Source organism: Octopus bimaculoides, chromosome 29 (assembly GCF_046866305.1).
Source record: "Octopus bimaculoides isolate indiv1 chromosome 29, ASM4686630v1, whole genome shotgun sequence".
Lineage (NCBI taxonomy): Eukaryota > Metazoa > Mollusca > Cephalopoda > Octopoda > Octopodidae > Octopus > Octopus bimaculoides.
In genome coordinates this window covers 14,871,739-14,893,461 of record NC_142956.1, presented here as the reverse complement: position 1 = coordinate 14,893,461, position 21,723 = coordinate 14,871,739, and the positions used below count along the sequence as shown (strand labels likewise).

The 21,723-nt window shown below is 32.7% G+C and overlaps 1 protein-coding gene and 1 long non-coding RNA gene across 8 annotated transcripts in view; one reads left to right on the top strand and one right to left on the bottom strand.

The window, feature by feature from the left end:
• Window positions 1–591: 591 nt before the first annotated feature.
• Window positions 592–21,723, bottom strand: part of LOC149130356 (uncharacterized) — a 186,457-nt gene continuing 165,325 nt past the window's right edge. For 2 of the 7 annotated variants that reach the window (XR_016239082.1, XR_016239080.1), the window contains 4 exons: window positions 14,772–14,911; window positions 10,731–10,826; window positions 7,152–8,661; window positions 592–711 (listed from right to left, as the gene is read on the bottom strand). Coding sequence is in view for 3 of the 7 variants with exons in the window: in XM_089345643.1 (XP_089201769.1) it covers window positions 599–711; window positions 7,152–7,274; window positions 14,772–14,911; window positions 15,081–15,082 (378 nt within the window). In the remaining 4 variants the exon portion in view is untranslated. Of the gene's footprint in view, window positions 712–7,151; window positions 8,662–10,730; window positions 10,827–14,771; window positions 14,912–15,080; window positions 16,377–17,405; window positions 19,927–21,723 lie in introns of those variants that run through there. The other 5 variants (XR_016239081.1, XM_089345644.1, XM_089345643.1 and 2 more) reach the window with 5 other exon arrangements.
• LOC149130360 (uncharacterized) lies at window positions 7,191–10,883 on the top strand. The gene is made up of 2 exons (XR_016239096.1): window positions 7,191–7,316; window positions 8,597–10,883. It is a non-coding gene; the product is annotated as an uncharacterized LOC149130360 (long non-coding RNA).

Here is a 21,723-nt window from a genome sequence, read left to right as displayed (position 1 = left end):
AAAAAGCACTGTGGTGTTAGGAGTGCTGCAATTATGAATCTGTGGTTCATGCGTCCTGGCATCTCTTGTGGGTACTTTTCTAGCCAGAAGGTGATAATCGTTTCTATACCCTAATCGTGTGGGATTATATTGTACAAATGATACCAACAGGGTTCCTTCACTCATTGTCTTCGGGAGGTGGTTTAGCATGTCTAAGTCATCCCTGATGAAGCTTTTCACATATTTTAGAAACGGTCTGAGTAAGATGCCGAGGAAGTTGCTCAAATGGTGGGTCAGCAATGATGGGCCTCAGTTTGAGGCCAGTAGGGGGAGGATCATTAATGCATAGGCTTGGAGAAACTCTGCAAGCTTTAGAAATATCTGGATTTTTGTGTATCTGAGGTAATCCGTAGAATAGAGTAGGTCTGTATTTGAAGAGGATAAGTTTTAAAGAGTCTTCTGTGGGTTGTATTGTACTCATAGTAAATATTATTTTCCATCGTGGAGAGTATTCACTTCTTGTAGTACTCTGTGTCCATCACCACTACCGCACTTCCTTTGTTAGTTACTGTTAGTAAGTGAAATATATGTATAAATGATAACAAACAGACATTGTCTTTTAACTCTTTATTGACACATTAACATTGTCTTGTATTTTCTTACATTCAGAGCCAGGTACTTCTTTGTCCAGCCCTCCAGAGTAACTGCTTGGTTTCCGGAGAAAGAGGTCGTCTTGTTGATGAAAATAAATCAATAAAACAAAAAGTGCGTCTATTTTATTTAATTTAAAGTATGATAATTTAGTACCTACACTGTTTAAATATGATCATATACTTAGATCCTACAACAATTAAGTATGACAATTTGGTGTTTATAACGATTACATTCTATATAATTAAATTCTGGCATAGTTTAGTGTCTAAAATGATTACATTCTATATAATTAGATTCCACATTAGTTTAGTGTCTGTAATAATTAGATTCTATATAGTTCGATACCACATTAGTTTAGTGTCTGTAATGATTAGATTCTATATAGTTCGATTCCACAATAGTTTAGTGTCTGTAATGATTAGATTCTATATAGTTCGATTCCACATCAGTTTAGTGTCTGTAATGATTAGATTCTATATAGTTCGATTCCACATTAGTTTAGTGCCTGTAATGATTAGATTCTATGTAGTTCGATTCCACATTAGTTTAGTGCCTGTAATGATTAGATTTTATATAGTTCGATTCCACATTAGTTTAGTGCCTGTAATGATTAGATTCTATGTAGTTCGATTCCACATTAGTTTAGTGTCTGTAATGATTAGATTTTATATAGTTCGATTCCACATTAGTTTAGTGTCTGCAATGATTAGATTCTATATAGTTATATTCTATATGGTTAGATACAACATTAGTTTAGTGACTGTAATCATTAGATTCTATATAGTTATATTCTATATGGTTAGTTACAACATTAGTTTAGTGTCTGTAATGATTAGATTCTATATGGTTAGATACAACATTAGTTTAGTGTCTGTAATGATTAGATTCTATATAGTTATATTCTATATGGTTAGATACAACATTAGTTTAGTGTCTGTAATGATTAGATTCTATATAATTCGATTCCACATTAGTTTAGTGTCTGTAATGATTAGATTCTATACAGTTCGATTCTACATTAGTTTAGTGTCCGTAATGATTAGATTCTATATAGTTATATTCTATATGGTTAGATACAACATTAGTTTAGTGTCTGTAATGATTAGATTCTATATAGTTCGATTCCACATTAGTTTAGTGTCTGTAATGATTAGATTCTATATAGTTCGATTCCACATTAGTTTAGTGTCTGTAATGATTAGATTCTATATAGTTCGATTCCACATTAGTTTAGTGTCTGTAATGATTAGATTCTATATAGTTCGATTCTACATTAGTTTAGTGTCCGTAATGATTAGATTCTATATAGTTATATTCTATATGGTTAGATACAACATTAGTTTAGTGTCTGTAATGATTAGATTCTATATAGTTCGATTCCACATTAGTTTAGTGTCTGTAATGATTAGATTCTATATAGTTCGATTCCACATTAGTTTAGTGTCTGTAATGATTAGATTCTATATAGTTCGATTCCACATTAGTTTAGTGTCTGTAATGATTAGATTCTATATAGTTATATTCTATATGGTTAGATACAACATTAGTTTAGTGTCTGTAATGATTAGATACAACATTAGTTTAGTGTCTGTAATGATTAGATTTTATATAGTTCGATTCCACATTAGTTTAGTGTCTGTAATGATTAGATTCTATACAGTTCGATTCTACATTAGTTTAGTGTCTGTAATGATTAGATTCTATATAGTTATATTCCACATTAGTTTAGTGTCTGTAATGATTAGATTCTATATAGTTCGATTCCACATTAGTTTAGTGTCTGTAATGATTAGCTTCTATACAGTTCGATTCTACATTAGTTTAGTGTCTGTAATGATTAGATTCTATATAGTTATATTCCACATTAGTTTAGTGTCTGTAATGATTAGATTCTATACACATTAGTTTAGTGTCTGCAATGATCAGATTCTATATAGTTCGATTTCACATTAGTTTAGTGTCTGTAATGATTAGATACAACATTAGTCTAGTGTCCGTAATGATTAGATTTTATATAGTTCGATTCCACATTAGTTTAGTGTCTGTAATGATTAGATTCTATATAGTTCGATTCCACATTAGTTTAGTGTCTGTAATGATTAGATTCTACATAGTTATATTCTATATGGTTAGATACAACATTAGTTTAGTGTCCGTAATGATTAGATTTTATATAGTTCGATTCCACATTAGTTTAGTGTCTGTAATGATTAGATTTTATATAGTTCGATTCCACATTAGTTTAGTGTCCGTAATGATTAGATTTTATATAGTCCGATTCCACATTAGTTTAGTGTCTGTAATGATTAGATTCTATATAGTTATATTCCACATTAGTTTAGTGTCTGTAATGATTAGATTCTATATAGTTCGATTCCACATTAGTTTAGTGTCTGTAATGATTAGATTCTATACAGTTCGATTCTACATTAGTTTAGTGTCTGTAATGATTAGATTCTATATAGTTCGATTCTACATTAGTTTAGTGTCTGTAATGATTAGATTCTATATAGTTCGATTCCACATTAGTTTAGTGTCTGTAATGATTAGATTCTATACAGTTCGATTCTACATTAGTTTAGTGTCTGTAATGATTAGATTCCATATAGTTCGATTCCACATTAGTTTAGTGTCTGTAATGATTAGATTCTATATAGTTCGATTCCACATTAGTTTAGTGTCTGTAATGATTAGATTCTATATAGTTCGATTCCACATTAGTTTAGTGTCTGTAATGATTAGATTCTATATAGTTATATTCTATATGGTTAGATACAACATTAGTTTAGTGACTGTAATGATTAGATTCTATATAGTTATATACCACATTAGTTTAGTGTCTGTAATGATTAGATTCTATATAGTTATATTCTATATGGTTAGATACAACATTAGTTTAGTGTCTGTAATGATTAGATTCTATATAGTTATATTCCACATTAGTTTAGTGTCCGTAATGATTAGATTCTATATAGTTCGATTCTACATTAGTTTAGTGACTGTAATGGTTAGATTCTATATAGTTATATACCACATTAGTTTAGTGTCTGTAATGATTAGATTCTATACAGTTCGATTCTACATTAGTTTAGTGTCTGTAATGATTAGATTCTATATAGTTATATTCTATATGGTTAGATACAACATTAGTCTAGTGTCCGTAATGATTAGATTTTATATATTTCGATTCCACATTAGTTTAGTGTCTGTAATGATTAGATTTTATATAGTTCGATTCCACATTAGTTTAGTGTCTGTAATGATTAGATTTTATATAGTTCGATTCCACATTAGTTTAGTGTCTGTAATGATTAGATTCTATACAGTTCGATTCTACATTAGTTTAGTGTCTGTAATGATTAGATTCTATATAGTTATATACCACATTAGTTTAGTGTCTGTAATGATTAGATTTTATATAGTTCGATTCCACATTAGTTTAGTGTCTGTAATGATTAGACTCTATATAGTTCGATTCCACATTAGTTTAGTGTCTGTAATGATTAGATTCTATATAGTTATATTCTATATGGTTAGATACAACATTAGTTTAGTGTCTGTAATGATTAGATTCTATATAGTTCGATTCCACATTAGTTTAGTGTCTGTAATGATTAGATTCTATATGGTTAGATACAACATTAGTTTAGTGTCTGTAATGATTAGATTTTATATAGTTCGATTCCACATTAGTTTAGTGTCTGTAATGATTAGATTCTATACAGTTCGATTCTACATTAATTTAGTGTCTGTAATGATTAGATTCTATATAGTTATATTCCACATTAGTTTAGTGTCTGTAATGATTAGATTCTATATAGTTCGATTCCACATTAGTTTAGTGTCTGTAATGATTAGATTCTATACAGTTCGATTCTACATTAGTTTAGTGTCTGTAATGATTAGATTCTATATAGTTCGATTCCACATTAGTTTAGTGTCTGTAATGATTAGATTCTATATAGTTATATTCTATATGGTTAGATACAACATTAGTTTAGTGTCTGTAATGATTAGATTCTATATAGTTATATTCCACATTAGTTTAGTGTCCGTAATGATTAGATTCTATATAGTTATATTCCACATTAGTTTAGTGTCCGTAATGATTAGATTCTATATAGTTATATACCACATTAGTTTAGTGTCTGTAATGATTAGATTCTATACAGTTCGATTCTACATTAGTTTAGTGTCTGTAATGATTAGATTCTATATAGTTCGATTCTACATTAGTTTAGTGTCTGTAATGATTAGATTCTATATAGTTCGATTCCACATTAGTTTAGTGTCTGTAATGATTAGATTCCATATAGTTATATACCATATTAGTTTAGTATCTGTAATGATTAGATTCTATATAGTTCGATTCTACATTAGTTTAGTGTCCGTAATGATTAGATTCTATATAGTTATATTCTATATGGTTAGATACAACATTAGTTTAGTGTCTGTAATGATTAGATACAACATTAGTTTAGTGTCTGTAATGATTAGATTTTATATAGTTCGATTCCACATTAGTTTAGTGTCTGTAATGATTAGATTCTATACAGTTCGATTCTACATTAGTTTAATGTCTGTAATGATTAGATTCTATATAGTTCGATTCCACATTAGTTTAGTGTCTGTAATGATTAGATTCTATACAGTTCGATTCTACATTAGTTTAGTGTCTGTAATGATTAGATTCTATACACATTAGTTTAGTGTCTGCAATGATCAGATTCTATATAGTTCGATTTCACATTAGTTTAGTGTCTGTAATGATTAGATACAACATTAGTCTAGTGTCCGTAATGATTAGATTTTATATAGTTCGATTCCACATTAGTTTAGTGTCTGTAATGATTAGATTCTATATAGTTCGATTCCACATTAGTTTAGTGTCTGTAATGATTAGATTCTATATAGTTCGATTCCACATTAGTTTAGTGTCTGTAATGATTAGATTCTACATAGTTATATTCTATATGGTTAGATACAACATTAGTTTAGTGTCCGTAATGATTAGATTTTATATAGTTCGATTCCACATTAGTTTAGTGTCTGTAATGATTAGATTTTATATAGTTCGATTCCACATTAGTTTAGTGTCCGTAATGATTAGATTTTATATAGTCCGATTCCACATTAGTTTAGTGTCCGTAATGATTAGATTCTATATAGTTATATTCCACATTAGTTTAGTGTCTGTAATGATTAGATTCTATATAGTTCGATTCTACATTAGTTTAGTGTCTGTAATGATTAGATTCCATATAGTTCGATTCCACATTAGTTTAGTGTCTGTAATGATTAGATTCTATATAGTTCGATTCCACATTAGTTTAGTGTCTGTAATGATTAGATTCTATACAGTTCGATTCTACATTAGTTTAGTGTCTGTAATGATTAGATTCCATATAGTTCGATTCCACATTAGTTTAGTGTCTGTAATGATTAGATTCTATATAGTTCGATTCCACATTAGTTTAGTGTCTGTAATGATTAGATTCTATATAGTTCGATTCCACATTAGTTTTAGTGTCTGTAATGATTAGATTCTATATAGTTATATTCTATATGGTTAGATACAACATTAGTTTAGTGACTGTAATGATTAGATTCTATATAGTTATATACCACATTAGTTTAGTGTCTGTAATGATTAGATTCTATATAGTTATATTCTATATGGTTAGATACAACATTAGTTTAGTGACTGTAATGATTAGATTCTATACAGTTCGATTCTACATTAGTTTAGTGTCTGTAATGATTAGATTTTATATAGTTCGATTCCACATTAGTTTAGTGTCTGTAATGATTAGATTTTATATAGTTCGATTCCACATTAATTTAGTGTCTGTAATGATTAGTTTCTATACAGTTCGATTCTACATTAGTTTAGTGTCTGTAATGATTAGATTTTATATAGTTCGATTCCACATTAGTTTAGTGTCTGTAATGATTAGTTTCTATACAGTTCGATTCTACATTAGTTTAGTGTCTGTAATGATTAGATTTTATATAGTTCGATTCCACATTAGTTTAGTGTCTGTAATGATTAGATTTTATATAGTTCGATTCCACATTAGTTTAGTGTCTGTAATGATTAGACTCTATATAGTTCGATTCCACATTAGTTTAGTGTCTGTAATGATTAGATTCTATATAGTTATATTCTATATGGTTAGATACAACATTAGTTTAGTGTCCGTAATGATTAGATTTTATATAGTTCGATTCCACATTAGTTTAGTGTCTGTAATGATTAGACTCTATATAGTTCGATTCCACATTAGTTTAGTGTCTGTAATGATTAGATTCTATATAGTTATATTCCACATTAGTTTAGTGTCTGTAATGATTAGATTCTATATAGTTCGATTCCACATTAGTTTAGTGTCTGTAATGATTAGATTCTATATAGTTATATTCCACATTAGTTTAGTGCCTGTAATGATTAGATTCTACAACATTTAAGTATGATAATTTAGTTTAATTATGATTACTTTCTAAGTACGATTACTTACCGTTAGTAAGTGAAGTGTATGTATAAATAATAACAAACGCATTGTTTTTTAACTCTTTATTGTCATTGTCTTGTATTTGAAGCCAGCTTCTTTGTCCAGTCCTCCAGGGTAACTGCTTGGTTTCTGGAGAGGAAGAATATGAGAGAGAAACCAAGAAGGCATCTTGTATGTGTATTTTGTTGATGAGAATAAATTAGTAAAATAAAAAAGTGTGTCTATTGTATTTAATTGTGTGTGTTTGCTTATATATATATATGTACGGTGGTGCATCAGCATGGATGGAACTTTGGAAAGAATATGGATATATACTTATATCTGTGTGAGTATATATGTACACATATGTACAAGAAATCAATTGAATAAAAATTGATATTATTGTGTGTGTGTATGTATTATGAATCTAGTAATGTGTGTGTGTGTGTGTGTATATATCATGAATCGAGTAACGTGTGTGTGTATATATTATGAATCTAGTAATGTATGTATGTGTATATATTATGAATCGAGTAATGTGTGTGTGTGTGTATATATTATGAATGTAGTAGTGTGTATATTATGAATGTAGTAGTGTGTGTATATATTATGAATCTAGTAATGTATGTGTGTATATTATGAATGTAGTAGTGTGTGTGTATATAATATGAATCGAGTAGTGTATGTATGTGTATATATTGTGAATTTATGTACAAGAAATCAATTGAATAATAATGATATTATTGTCTGTGTATATATTATGAATCGAGTAATGTGTGTGTTTATATATTATGAATCTAGTAATGTGTATATATTATGAATCGAGTAATGTGTGTGTATATATATTATGAATCTAGTAATGTATGTCTGTATATTATGAATCGAGTAATGTATGTATGTGTATATATTATGAATTTATGTACAAGAAATCAATTGAATAAAAATTGATAATAATAATGATATTATTGTCTGTGTATATATTATGAATCTAGTAGTGTATATATTATGAATCGAGTAATGTGTGTGTGTATATATTATGAATCTAGTAATGTATGTGTGTATATTATGAATCTAGTAATGTATGTGTGTATATTATGAATCTAGTAATGTATGTGTGTATATTATGAATCGAGTAATGTGTATATAATATGAATCGAGTAATGTATGTATGTGTATATATTATGAATTTATGTACAAGAAATCAATTGAATAAAAATTGATAATAATAGTGATATTATTGTCTGTGTATATATTATGAATCGAGTAATGTGTATGTGTATATATTATGAATCTAGTAATGTATGTGTGTATATTATGAATCAAGTAGTATGTGTATATATTATGAATCTAGTAATGTATGTGTGTATATTGTGATTACTTACAGTTAGTAAGCGAAGTGTATGTATAAATAATAAAAAACACATTGTTTTTTAACTCTTTATTGTCATTGTCTTGTATTTTCTTATATTCAGAGCCAGGGACATATCAGTTTGAAGCCAGCTTCTTTGTCCAGTCCTCCAGGGTAGCTGCTTGGTTTCTGGAGAGGAAGAATATGAGAGAGTAACCAAGAAGGCATCTTGTATGTGTATTTTGTTGATGAAAATAAATTAATAAAATAAAAAAGTGTGTCTATTGTATTTAATTGTTTGTGTTTGCTTATATATTTATGTACGGTGGTGCATCAGCATGGCTGGAACTTTGGAAAGGATATAGATATATACTTATATCTGTGTGAGTATATATGTACAAGAAATCAATTGAAAAAAAATTGGTAATAATAATGATATTATTGTCTGTGTATATATATATTATGAATCTACTAATATATGTATATTATGAATCGAGTAATGTATGTGTATATGTTATGAATCGAGTAATGTATGTGTGTATATATTATGAATCTAGTGATGTATGTATGTGTATATATTATGAATCAAGTAATGTATGTGTATATATTATGAATCAAGTAATGTATGTAGAATCGAACTGTATAGAATCGAATCATTACAGACACTAAACTAATGTGGTATATAACTATATAGAATCTAATCATTACAGTCACTAAACTAATGTAGAATCGAACTATATAGAATCTAATCATTACGGACACTAAACTAATGTGGAATATAACTATATAGAATCTAATCATTACAGACACTAAACTAATGTAGAATCGAACTGTATAGAATCTAATCATTACAGACACTAAACTAATGTAGAATCGAACTGTATAGAATCTAATCATTACGGACACTAAACTAATGTGGAATATAACTATATAGAATCTAATCATTACAGACACTAAACTAATGTAGAATCGAACTGTATAGAATCTAATCATTACAGACACTAAACTAATGTAGAATCGAACTGTATAGAATCTAATCATTACGGACACTAAACTAATGTGGTATATAACTATATAAAATCTAATCATTACAGACACTAAACTAATGTGGAATCGAACTATATAAAATCTAATCATTACAGACACTAAACTAATGTTGTATCTAATCATTGCAGACACTAAACTAATGTGGAATCGAAATATATAAAATCTAATCATTACAGACACTAAACTAATGTGGTATATAACTATATAGAATCTAATCATTACAGTCACTAAACTAATGTAGAATCAAACTATATAGAATCTAATCATTACAGACACTAAACTAATGTAGAATCGAACTGTATAGAATCTAATCATTACAGACACTAAACTAATGTGGAATCGAACTATATAAAATCTAATCATTACAGACACTAAACTAATGTTGTATCTAACTATATAGAATCTAATCATTACAGGCACTAAACTAATGTGGAATCGAACTATATAAAATCTAATCATTACAGACACTAAGCTAATGTGGAATCGAACTACATAGAATCTAATCATTACAGGCACTAAACTAATGTGGAATCGAACTATATAAAATCTAATCATTACAGGCACTAAACTAATGTGGAATCGAACTACATAGAATCTAATCATTACAGACACTAAACTAATGTGGAATCGAACTACATAGAATCTAATCATTACAGGCACTAAACTAATGTGGAATCGAACTATATAGAATCTAATCATTACAGACACTAAACTAATGTAGAATCGAACTGTATAGAATCTAATCATTACAGACACTAAACTAATGTGGAATCGAACTATATAGAATCTAATCATTACAGACACTAAACTAATGTGGTATCGAACTAATGTTGTATCAAACTAATGTGGTATATAACTATATAGAATCTAATCATTATAGACACTAAACTAATGTGGAATCTAATCATTACAGACACTAAACTATTGTGGAATCGAACTATATAGAATCTAATCATTACAGACACTAAACTAATGTGGTATCGAACTATATAGAATCTAATTATTACAGACACTAAACTAATGTTGAATCTAATTATATAGAATGTAATCATTTTAGACACTAAACTATGCCAGAATTTAGTTATATAGAATGTAATCGTTATAGACACCAAATTATCATACTTAATTGTTGTAGAATCTAAGTATATGATCATATTTAAACATTGTAGGTACTAAATTATCATACTTTTAATTAAATAAAATAGACGCACTTTTTGTTTTATTGATTTATTTTCATCAACAAGACGACCTCTTTCTCCGGAAACCAAGCAGTTACTCTGGAGGGCTGGACAAAGAAGTACCTGGCTCTGAATATAAGAGAATACAAGACAATGTTAATGTGTCAATAAAGAGTTAAAAGACAATGTCTGTTTGTTATCATTTATACATATATTTCACTTACTAACAGTAACTAACAAAGGAAGTGCGGTAGTGGTGATGGACACAGAGTACTACAAGAAGTGAATACTCTCCACGATGGAAAATAATATTTACTATGAGTACAATACAACCCACAGAAGACTCTTTAAAACTTATCCTCTTCAAATACAGACCTACTCTATTCTACGGATTACCTCAGATACACAAAAATCCAGATATTTCTAAAGCTTGCAGAGTTTCTCCAAGCCTATGCATTAATGATCCTCCCCCTACTGGCCTCAAACTGAGGCCCATCATTGCTGACCCACCATTTGAGCAACTTCCTCGGCATCTTACTCAGACCGTTTCTAAAATATGTGAAAAGCTTCATCAGGGATGACTTAGACATGCTAAACCACCTCCCGAAGACAATGAGTGAAGGAACCCTGTTGGTATCATTTGTACAATGTAATCCCACACGATTAGGGTATAGAAACGATTATCACCTTCTGGCTAGAAAAGTACCCACAAGAGATGCCAGGACGCATGAACCACAGATTCATAATTGCAGCACTCCTAACACCACAGTGCTTTTTACGTGGCACCAGCACAGGGGGGCTGAATGGTTGGGAAGCAAACTTCTCTATCACATAAACCACACCTGTCAATGCTTCAAGAAAACCTTACTGTATTATTATTACTTCAATCATTTCGCTTGTATTCCGTACATTAGCCTATACCCCACATCGTACAACACCGGGTACTGGAGTGGAACCAGCAATGAGCCCCACTGTTGGTTAGGTGTTGCACTTCACAGAGACCTGTGACATAATAACTGAATAAATATATATATGTACAGTAATAGCTTAGTTGTATACTGTCAAGGGCTCACCAAGTGTGACAAACGACAACACCCCAAAACCATCAGTTATTAGGCTCACCTAAAGTAACCTAGATTTTGAGTTGGTGATAGTAGCACTGACTGTTGCTAATCTAGATCTATCAATAATTATTCAGTACAACAGTAATTATAAAGGCATATCAGGTATGTGAATCGAGTAATGTATGTGCTTGTGTGTGTATATATTATGAATCGAGTAATGTATGTGCTTGTGTATATATTATGAATCTAGTGATGTATGTATGTGTATATATTATGAATCTAGTAATGTATGTGTATATATTATGAATCGAGTAATGTGTGTGTGTGTGTATATATTATGAATCTAGTAAGGTGTGTGTATATATTATGAATCGAGTAATGTGTGTGCTTGTGTGTATATATTATGAATCGAGTAATGTGTGTGCTTGTGTGTATATATTATGAATCGAGTAATGTATGTATGTGTATATATTATGAATCTAGTAATGTGTGTGTGTGTGTATATATTATGAATCGAGTAATGTGTGTATATATTATGAATCTAGTAATGTATGTGTATATATTATGAATCGAGTAATGTGTGTGTGTATATATTATGAATCTAGTAAGGTGTGTGTATATATTATGAATCGAGTAATGTGTGTGCTTGTGTGTATATATTATGAATCGAGTAATGTATGTATGTGTATATATTATGAATCGAGTAATGTGTGTGCTTGTGTGTATATATTATGAATCGAATAATGTGTATATATTATGAATCTAGTGATGTATGTGTATATATTATGAATCTAGTAATGTATGTGTGTATATTATGAATGTAGTAGTGTGTGTGTGTATATATTATGAATGTAGTAGTGTGTATATATTATGAATCTAGTAATGTATGTGTATATAATATGAATCGAGTAGTGTATGTATGTGTATATATTGTGAATTTATGTACAAGAAATCAATTGAATAAAAATTGATAATAATAATGATATTATTGTCTGTGTGTATATTATGAATCGAGTAATGTGTGTATATATTATGAATCTAGTAATGTATGTCTGTATATTATGAATCGAGTAATGTATGTATGTGTATATATTATGAATTTATGTACAAGAAATCAATTGAATAAAAATTGATATTATTGTCTGTGTATATATTATGAATCGAGTAATGTGTGTGTGTATATATTATGAATCTAGTAATGTATGTGTGTATATTATGAATCTAGTAATGTATGTGTATATAATATGAATCGAGTAGTGTATGTATGTGAATTTATGTACAAGAAATCAATTGAAAAAAAATTGGTAATAATAATGATATTATTGTCTGTGTATATATATTATGAATCTACTAATATATGTATATTATGAATCGAGTAATGTATGTGTATATGTTATGAATCGAGTAATGTATGTGTGTATATATTATGAATCTAGAAATGTATGTATATATATTATGAATCGAGTAATGTATGTGTGTATATATTATGAATCGAGTAATGTGTGTGTGTGTGTATATATTATGAATCTAGTAATGTGTGTGTGTGTGTGTATATACTATGAATCTAGTAAGGTGTGTGTGTATATATTATGAATCAAGTAATGTATGTGTATATATTATGAATCAAGTAATGTATGTGTATATATTATGAATCTAGTAATGTGTGTGTATATATTATGAATCTAGTAATGTGTGTGTGTATATATTATGAATCGAGTAATGTATGTATATATTATGAATCTAGTAGTGACTGCATATATGTGTGTGTGTGTATATAAGAGTTTGCCTACCTTTCCATGAAACAAATCTAATCTAGCAAAAACGAAATATATTTTAATTAAAATGTATACATAGGCTCTTGCTAAGCTTTCTGACCAGAATAGCCTGATGAGGATGTAAACACCAACACAGACGCACATATATCTGCAGTGGGACTGAATGGTTGGCAAGCAAACTTCTCTATCACATAACCACACCTGTCAATGCTTCAAGAAAACCTTACTGTATTATTATTACTTCAATCATTTGGCTTGTATTCCGTACATTAGCCTATACCCCACATCGTACAACACCGGGTACTGGAGTGGAATGAGCCCCACTGTTGGTTAGGTGTTGCACTTCACAGAGACCTGTGACATAATAACTGAATGAATATATATATATATGTACAGTAATAGCTTAGTTGTATACTGTCAAGGACTCACCAAGTGTGACAAACAACAACACCCCAAAACCATCAGTTATTAGGCTCACCTAAAGTAACCTAGATTTTCACTTGGTGATAGTAGTGGCTGTTGCTAATCTAGATCTATCAATAATTATTCAGTACAACAGTAATTATAAAAGCATATCAGGTATGTGAATCGAGTAATGTATGTGCTTGTGTGTGTGTATATATATATTATGAATCGAGTAATGTATGTATGTGTATATATTATGAATCTAGTGATGTATGTATGTGGTATATATTATGAATCGAGTAATGTGTGTATATATATTGTGAATCTAGTAATGTATGTATGTGTATATATTATGAATCTAGTAATGTGTGTGTGTGTATATATTATGAATCGAGTAATGTGTATATATTATGAATCGAGTAATGTGTATATATTATGAATCGAGTATTGTGTGTGCTTGTGTGTATATATTATGAATCGAGTAATGTATGTATGTGTATATATTATGAATCGAGTAATGTGTGTGCTTGTGTGTATATATTATGAATCGAGTAATGTATGTATGTGTATATATTATGAATCGAGTAATGTATGTGTATATATTATGAATTGAGTAATGTGTGTATATATTATGAATCTAGTAATGTATGTGTATATATTATGAATCAAGTAGTGTGTGTATATATTATGAATCTAGTAATGTATGTATGTGTATATATTATGAATCTAGTGATGTATGTGTATATATTATGAATCTACTGATGTATGTATGTGTATATATTATGAATTGAGTAATGTATGTGCTTGTGTGTATATAAGAGTTTGCCTACCTTTCCATGTCTTCCTCTTCTTCCACAGGCTCATGGGTTGGATAGGTTTGTCTGAAGCAGTGTTGTATAATCCGAGATCCCTCGTATCACTTACCCCTTTTTCACAGCACATGACAGAAACACTGCAACAACTTTGAAACCTGATTGAAAAAACATAATCCAGTCTTTAAATGTACACTATACCGAATTATGGAATGGAAGAGAATATTCTATGTTGGGGTGGGTTTAACGTTTGAGGAGAAATTTGGTAATTTAATGAAACAAATCTAATCTAGCAAAAACGAAATATATTTTAATTAAAATGTATACATAGGCTCTTGCTAAGCTTTCTGACCAGAATAGCCTGGTACTTATTTTGTGTCTTTCATGAGGATGTAAACACCAACACAGACGCACATATATCTGCAGTGGGACCGAATGGTTGGCAAGCAAACTTCTCTATCACGTAACCACACCTGTGAATGCTTCAAGAAAACCTTACTGTATTATTATTACTTCAATCATTTGGCTTGTATTCCGTACATTAGCCTATGCCCCACACCGGGTACTGGAGTGGAACCAGCAATGAGCCCCACTGTTGGTTAGGTGTTGCACTTCACAGAGGCCTGTGACATAATAACTGAATAAATATATATATGTACAGTAATAGCTTAGTTGTATACTGTCAAGGGCTCACCAAGAGTGACAAACAACAACACCCCAATACCATCAGTTACTAGGAGTGGAACCAGCAATGAGCCTCACTGTTGGTTATGTGTTGCACTTTACAGAGGCCTATTTCTTTTAATGTACAGTAATAGCTTAGTTGTATACTGTCAAGGACTCACCAAGAGTGACAAACAACAAGACCATCAGTTATTAGGCTCACCTAAAGTAACCTAGATTTTCACTTGGTGATAGTAGCACTGACTGTTGCTAATCTAGATCTAACAATAATTATTCAGTACAACAGTAATTATAAAAGCATATCAGATATAAAACTAAGCTATCAGAGAACTGAATTAGTTATGAAGCTGCTGCAATTGATGAAATGGTTGACTAAACTGAAAGGTATAATGAATAAACATTCCAATAGGTCAAAACAACAGGGCCCCAAATGGTAAAAGCCAATGGTATGCACGAATAAAAGCTAACACGAGTCGAACAAAGAAAAATATATGCATTTCAAAGGTCAATAATTAAATTTAGATAAAAGAAAATTTGCTACAGATTCAATTCAAGATCACAGCTCAGGTGGGCATCTGATTTTAATTTTATAACTACTCAAGAATGTTGAGAAAAACCTATTACAGAAAGGGAGCACATAAGAAAATATATTAAGGTGTTTGGCCAATCAAGTACAATTCCCTTAAGCATAATCTACATTAGCATTAAAGTGTGTAGGGGGGGGGGGCTTTGGATAGGCCTAACCATTCAATAGTATAGCTCATATTCCTCCTCTTCAAATCATGAATATAATATGCCAATGTAGTAGAATTGGAGTATTTGGCATTCGAAAATGAGCTCATGTGGACCCGATATCTCCTTTTAAATTCAATAGTGCTGCCAATATATCCCCTAACCAAATTATTCTCCTCTCTAACTACTACATTTACAGAGTTTTTTTTTTTAAGCAAAAACCCCTTAAGAGGACATAAGTTTCGGGGTCCTTGCATATTTAATAAGGTCTACATTTTCTCCTACAGAAGCATTCCTAAGCGCTGAATCATCAATGCCTGCCCCAGTGACACCTGAGCACTTCCAGCTGCAGTCCTATTTTTATTTTTATTTTTGTTCTTTGGGGCATGAAAAGAGCACCATGCGAACGTGGTCGATGCCAGTAGCCCCTGACTGGCTCCAGATGAAGGAATAGAAAAGAGAAAGGAAACCAAGAACAGAGTGATACACAAATGCCCACACACCAGAATTACACTAATCACTCTAGAATCCCCAACCAAACATAAAGCCCAGTAACTCCAACAACAGAATATCCACCAATTGATTACACAAACACAATATAAAACATCTACAGGATTTTTAACATTGGACAAATGCAGCGATTGAAGAGAAAATAAACAAGTTGTTATAGTCAGAGAAGAAGAGACATTGAAAGTTCCAAGTAGGCAATGTGTTATTACTGATTGAAAAAGCTACAAAAAAAAAAAAAAGGACACTTTGGTGAGGCAATAGACCCATTGGGGACAGAGATAGATTTTTATGGACATTTGTCACCTGTGGTGGATTTATGAAACAGTAGATGCACAGTTTACTTAACAAAGATAATAGAATGATAAGCTTGATGCCAGACACATTTAAATGATACTACTCGGAAGTGATGTTCAGTAGTAGCCATTACATCCTCATATTCATTCGTTCTATGTTTTACCCCCACTTGTCTGTACGAGATGTAATGGGCGATAAATGACATTTCATTGCTCCTTCGGTTCGTTGGAGCAAAGTTTTCTTTCCAAAAGTATTTATTACATTTGCAAAATTGTAATGTTGCCAATGAATGTCAATATACATACGTATATATGGCCGGGTGTTCACATTAAACCAAAAATTAAGACTCTTGTGTCAATTTGTTCGTGTAAAACGCATTAAAAGGCGACGGTAAAAGACAATGGGTATAAAAAGATTCTATTCTTTACCTACCTTGTTGCAGCCTTAATTCTTAATCCTTCCTCGGCTTCAATTACGTGACTTCAATCAGAGAGGGTCGATTCTGGAATGGCTTTACATGTATCAATTACATACATCGATTCGTAAACACTCAATCAGTAAAGCTAGCTGTATTTCTTCAGCCGCAGGTATTTCGTACGAAATGTATGTTTATTTTGTTTTTTTTTTAATTAATTAATTATTATTTATTTAATTAATTTCGTCTTTGAGAATTAGGAGTATTTAGGAGGGTTAGGAGTAGGAGGGGGACTGGAGTAGGAGGAAAAATGATGAGGCGAGGTAAAAACCCGCCAGGGTCAATGGTCCGGCGATGAAAGAAGTGAAAGAGGAAGGGGGGCGCGAACCAGGCAGCCTAGACCACCTGTACGCGCCCCAACGCCCCTTCCACCTCTCGCACCACTGTTCCATCTTACTGGCGGCAATTTTATACGTGAAAATTAGGATTTATAAACCTAACTTTTCCCAGAATTCAATAAAAAAACGAAAATAATCCCGGCACGTATCGAACTCATTGTTGACAGTTTTGTCTCCAGCGTCGTTACCCACACGACCATAAAGACAACTTTGTAATTTTCTGTAAAGATGAGATATTTAAAGCTATCCAAGCAAAATTGAATTATAAAAACAACTTTGATGATCTCTATTTTTTATTTACTTTACGGGGATGAAGGTTCAACATGCAGCTAAGTGATCAAGTTTGAGATCCTGGGCCCTGATATGAGAAGTATACTTCCAAAACAAAACAAATTTCGTCTTAGCAAGAATTGAACTCTAACCCCAGAGTATTCAAAGTTGATAGCACTCAGGTCTTTACCCACAAGACCGTCAAGACAACTACGAAATAAGACTCAATTAAAACTGAAATAGTTAAAACCTCAACAAACCAAAAAAAAAAGCTTCTTTCACCTTTCTTCTGTTTTTATTGTTTACACTCTGCTACGGCAACACACCTGTTTCTGTCTCTTACTTTTAATTACCTGGCACAAGATAACTTCCTCCAAAGTCCCTTCTTCCTTCTCAAATGATGAAAGTTTAGTGAATCCTGCTACAAATATCATTTGTTTTTCAAAAGTGGTGTCCTTCGATGTGTTGATATACGAGGAGGTGCCGGCACCTGGCCTTCTCCTGACTAGCATATATATTTATCTCATTGACAAAGATAGAATTTTGTCTTTAAAGAAGTGACAAAAGAGAGTCGCCCCTCAGAAATGCCATCAGGTACTTCCTTGTGTCCCGTATTTTCCTGAAAATCAACCAGCCGTAGACGATAGCATCTGCTCGGTTGCATCACTATAAACATAATGACCGTCACTTCTGACCATTGATATCTACGGGAGTAAATCCTTCAAAATCATCATCTGAGTCTGAATTAAAGATTTCTTCTAGAAAAGCTTCATAAAATGCAGAAATAATTAAGTTATACAGAAGTATACCTCGTAGTGAGTGAGTGAGTAATGAAAATGATGTCAGAAAATAGTGTTTCCAGCCTAAGGTACTGGAAATAAACTTTGCAAAGTTTTTATTTGAAGCACCCTTCTCAAGGCAAAGAGGATAAAGGGATAAGGCCCCACGGGCAACTAAATGGAGAAAGTTAATTTATGTCTGTTGTTGGTATTAACCCTTACGTTACCAACCCGGCTGAAATCGTCACTGGCTCTGAGTAAAAATGTCTTGTTTTTATAAGTTTTGAATTAAAATCTTCTACGAAACCTTAGTCACAATTTATGTTCCTAACACTAGCTTAATGATAACGAAGTTATTTTACAAAATTCTTTGTTATATTTAAAACTAATTGAAAGAAAAATAATCAGCAGACGACATGAGAGAATGAGACCTCAATGTGGTCACTCTATACGCTAGAAATAACAGCCTAAATTTCCTTCAAGCCAAACCCTTCCAACTACTTCTAATGTCCATCTGCCCAAATGAAGAGGTGTTTTTAATCCTTTCAATACCAACCCGGCTGTAACCATCTCTGGCTCTGTAGAACAAATGTCTTGTTTTCATAAGTTCTGAATTAAAATCTTCCTATAAATAAATATATATATAGCATCATACAACGTGGAAGACAATTGGAGATTTCTGCGGGAAAAACCTGTTGAAAGCCACCGACCAGATCTGTGGGTGGTGTAAGGTCCCCTCTCGACCCAGAGTAACGTGGTGGTGGAACAAGGAGGTAGACAGGGCTATTAGACAAAAGAAACAGGCTTGGAAGGACTGGAAGAACGGTGGTAGCAGAGAATTGTACCAATGTGCCAGAAGGGAGGCTAGGCGACAGGTTTATTTAGCCAGAGGGGAAGCAGATAAGAAAAGATTTGCCAATGTTCTGCGCCGTGAGGACCAAAGACTCGAGGTATTTCGTGTTGCAAGACAGTGTAGGAGAGAGAATAGTGATGTCGTAGGAGAGAAATGTGTTCGCATGGATGATGGTACGCTTGCACTAAATGAGGATGCAAAGAAAGAGGTCTGGAGATGCCACTACGATAGATTGCTTAATAAAGAGAATGAATGGGATGAAGAGAGCCTGCCGTATGTCGACCCAATAGAGGGACCAGCTATCCAAGTTGATAGTACCAGGGTAGATAAAGCAATTAAGAGTATGAAGACCGGGAAAGCCCCTGGTCCATCAGGAATCACTGCAGAGATGCTCAAAATATCTGGCAGTGTTGGCTATAGCCTAGTCACCCGTATTACGAACCAAGTGATGCATGAAGGAGTCATACCCAATGACTGGTGTAGCAGCACCATAGTCAACTGCTACAAAGGTAAAGGTGATGCTTTAGATACAAATAATTACAGAGGCATCAAGTTGTTAGATCAGGTTATGAAAGTTACAGAGAGGGTCATAGCCCAACTAATTAGGGAGCGAATCAATTTAGATGAGATGCAGTTTGGGTTCGTGCCAGGTAAAAGCACTACTGATGCCTTATTTCTAGTAAGACAGCTGCAGGAGAAATACCTAGCTAAGGATAAACCTCTGTACCTGGCTTTCGTTGACATGGAGAAAGCCTTTGACAGGGTCCCCCGATCCCTTATCTGGTGGTCAATGAGGAAACTTGGGATAGAAGAATGGTTAGTGAGAGCTGTGCGAGCCATGTACAGAGATGCTGCCAGTAAGGTGAGGGTTGGAAATGAGTACAGCAATGAATTCCGGGTAGAGGTAGGGGTCCACCAAGGTTCCGTCCTCAGCCCCCTCTTATTTATCATAGTCATCCAGGCAATCACAGAGGAGTTCAAGACAGGTTGCCCCTGGGAGCTCCTCTATGCTGATGACCTTGCCCTAATTGCGGAGTCACTATCAGAACAAGAGGAGAAGTTTCAGGTGTGGAAGCAAAGCCTTAGAGTCAACCTAGCTAAAACCAAAATCCTAATAAGTAGGAAGGTAGATAAAACACAAACCCCTTCAGGTAGATGGCCCTGTTCAGTATGTAGAAAAGGAGTAGGTAGTAACTCTATAAGATGTACCCGGTGCAAGCTATGGACACATAAGAGGTGCAGCAACATCAAAGGCAGGTTAACTAGGAAGTTAGTTTTTGTTTGTGGCAGATGTTCAGGTGCAATAAAAACTGTAAACAAACAGGAAACAACTTCTATCTCATTCCAGGGTGAAAAACTAGAGGTAGTCGATAGCTTCCGCTATCTGGGCGACCAAGTTAGTAGTGGGGGTGGGTGCGCTGAAAGTGTAACTGCTAGAATAAGAATAGCCTGGGCAAAGTTTAGAGAGCTCTTACCCCTGCTGGCGACAAAGGGACTCTCACTCAGAGTAAAAGGCAGACTGTATGACGCATGTGTACGAACGGCCATGCTACATGGCAGTGAAACATGGGCTGTAACTGCTGAGGACATACGTAAGCTCGCAAGGAATGAAGCCAGTATGCTCCGTTGGATGTGTAATGTCAATGTGAATACCCGTCAGAGTGTAAGTATCTTGAGAGAAAAGCTGAACATTAGAAGCATCAGTTGTGGTGTGCAAGAGAGACGATTGCGCTGGTATGGACATGTGGTGAGAATGGATGAGGATAGCTGCCTGAAAAAGTGCCACACCCTAACAGTTGAGGGAACCCGTGGAAGAGGTAGGCCCAGGAAGACTTGGGCTGAGGTGGTGAGGCAAGACCATCGTACATTGGGCCTCACCGAGGCGATGACTACTGACCGAGACCTTTGGAAGTGTGCTGTGCGTGAGAAGACTCGGCAAGCCAAGTAAGATCGTTGCCAGTGCCCCTGGACTGGCTCTTGTGCGGGTGGCACATAAGATGCACCATTTTGAGCGTGGCCGTTGCCAGTACCGCCT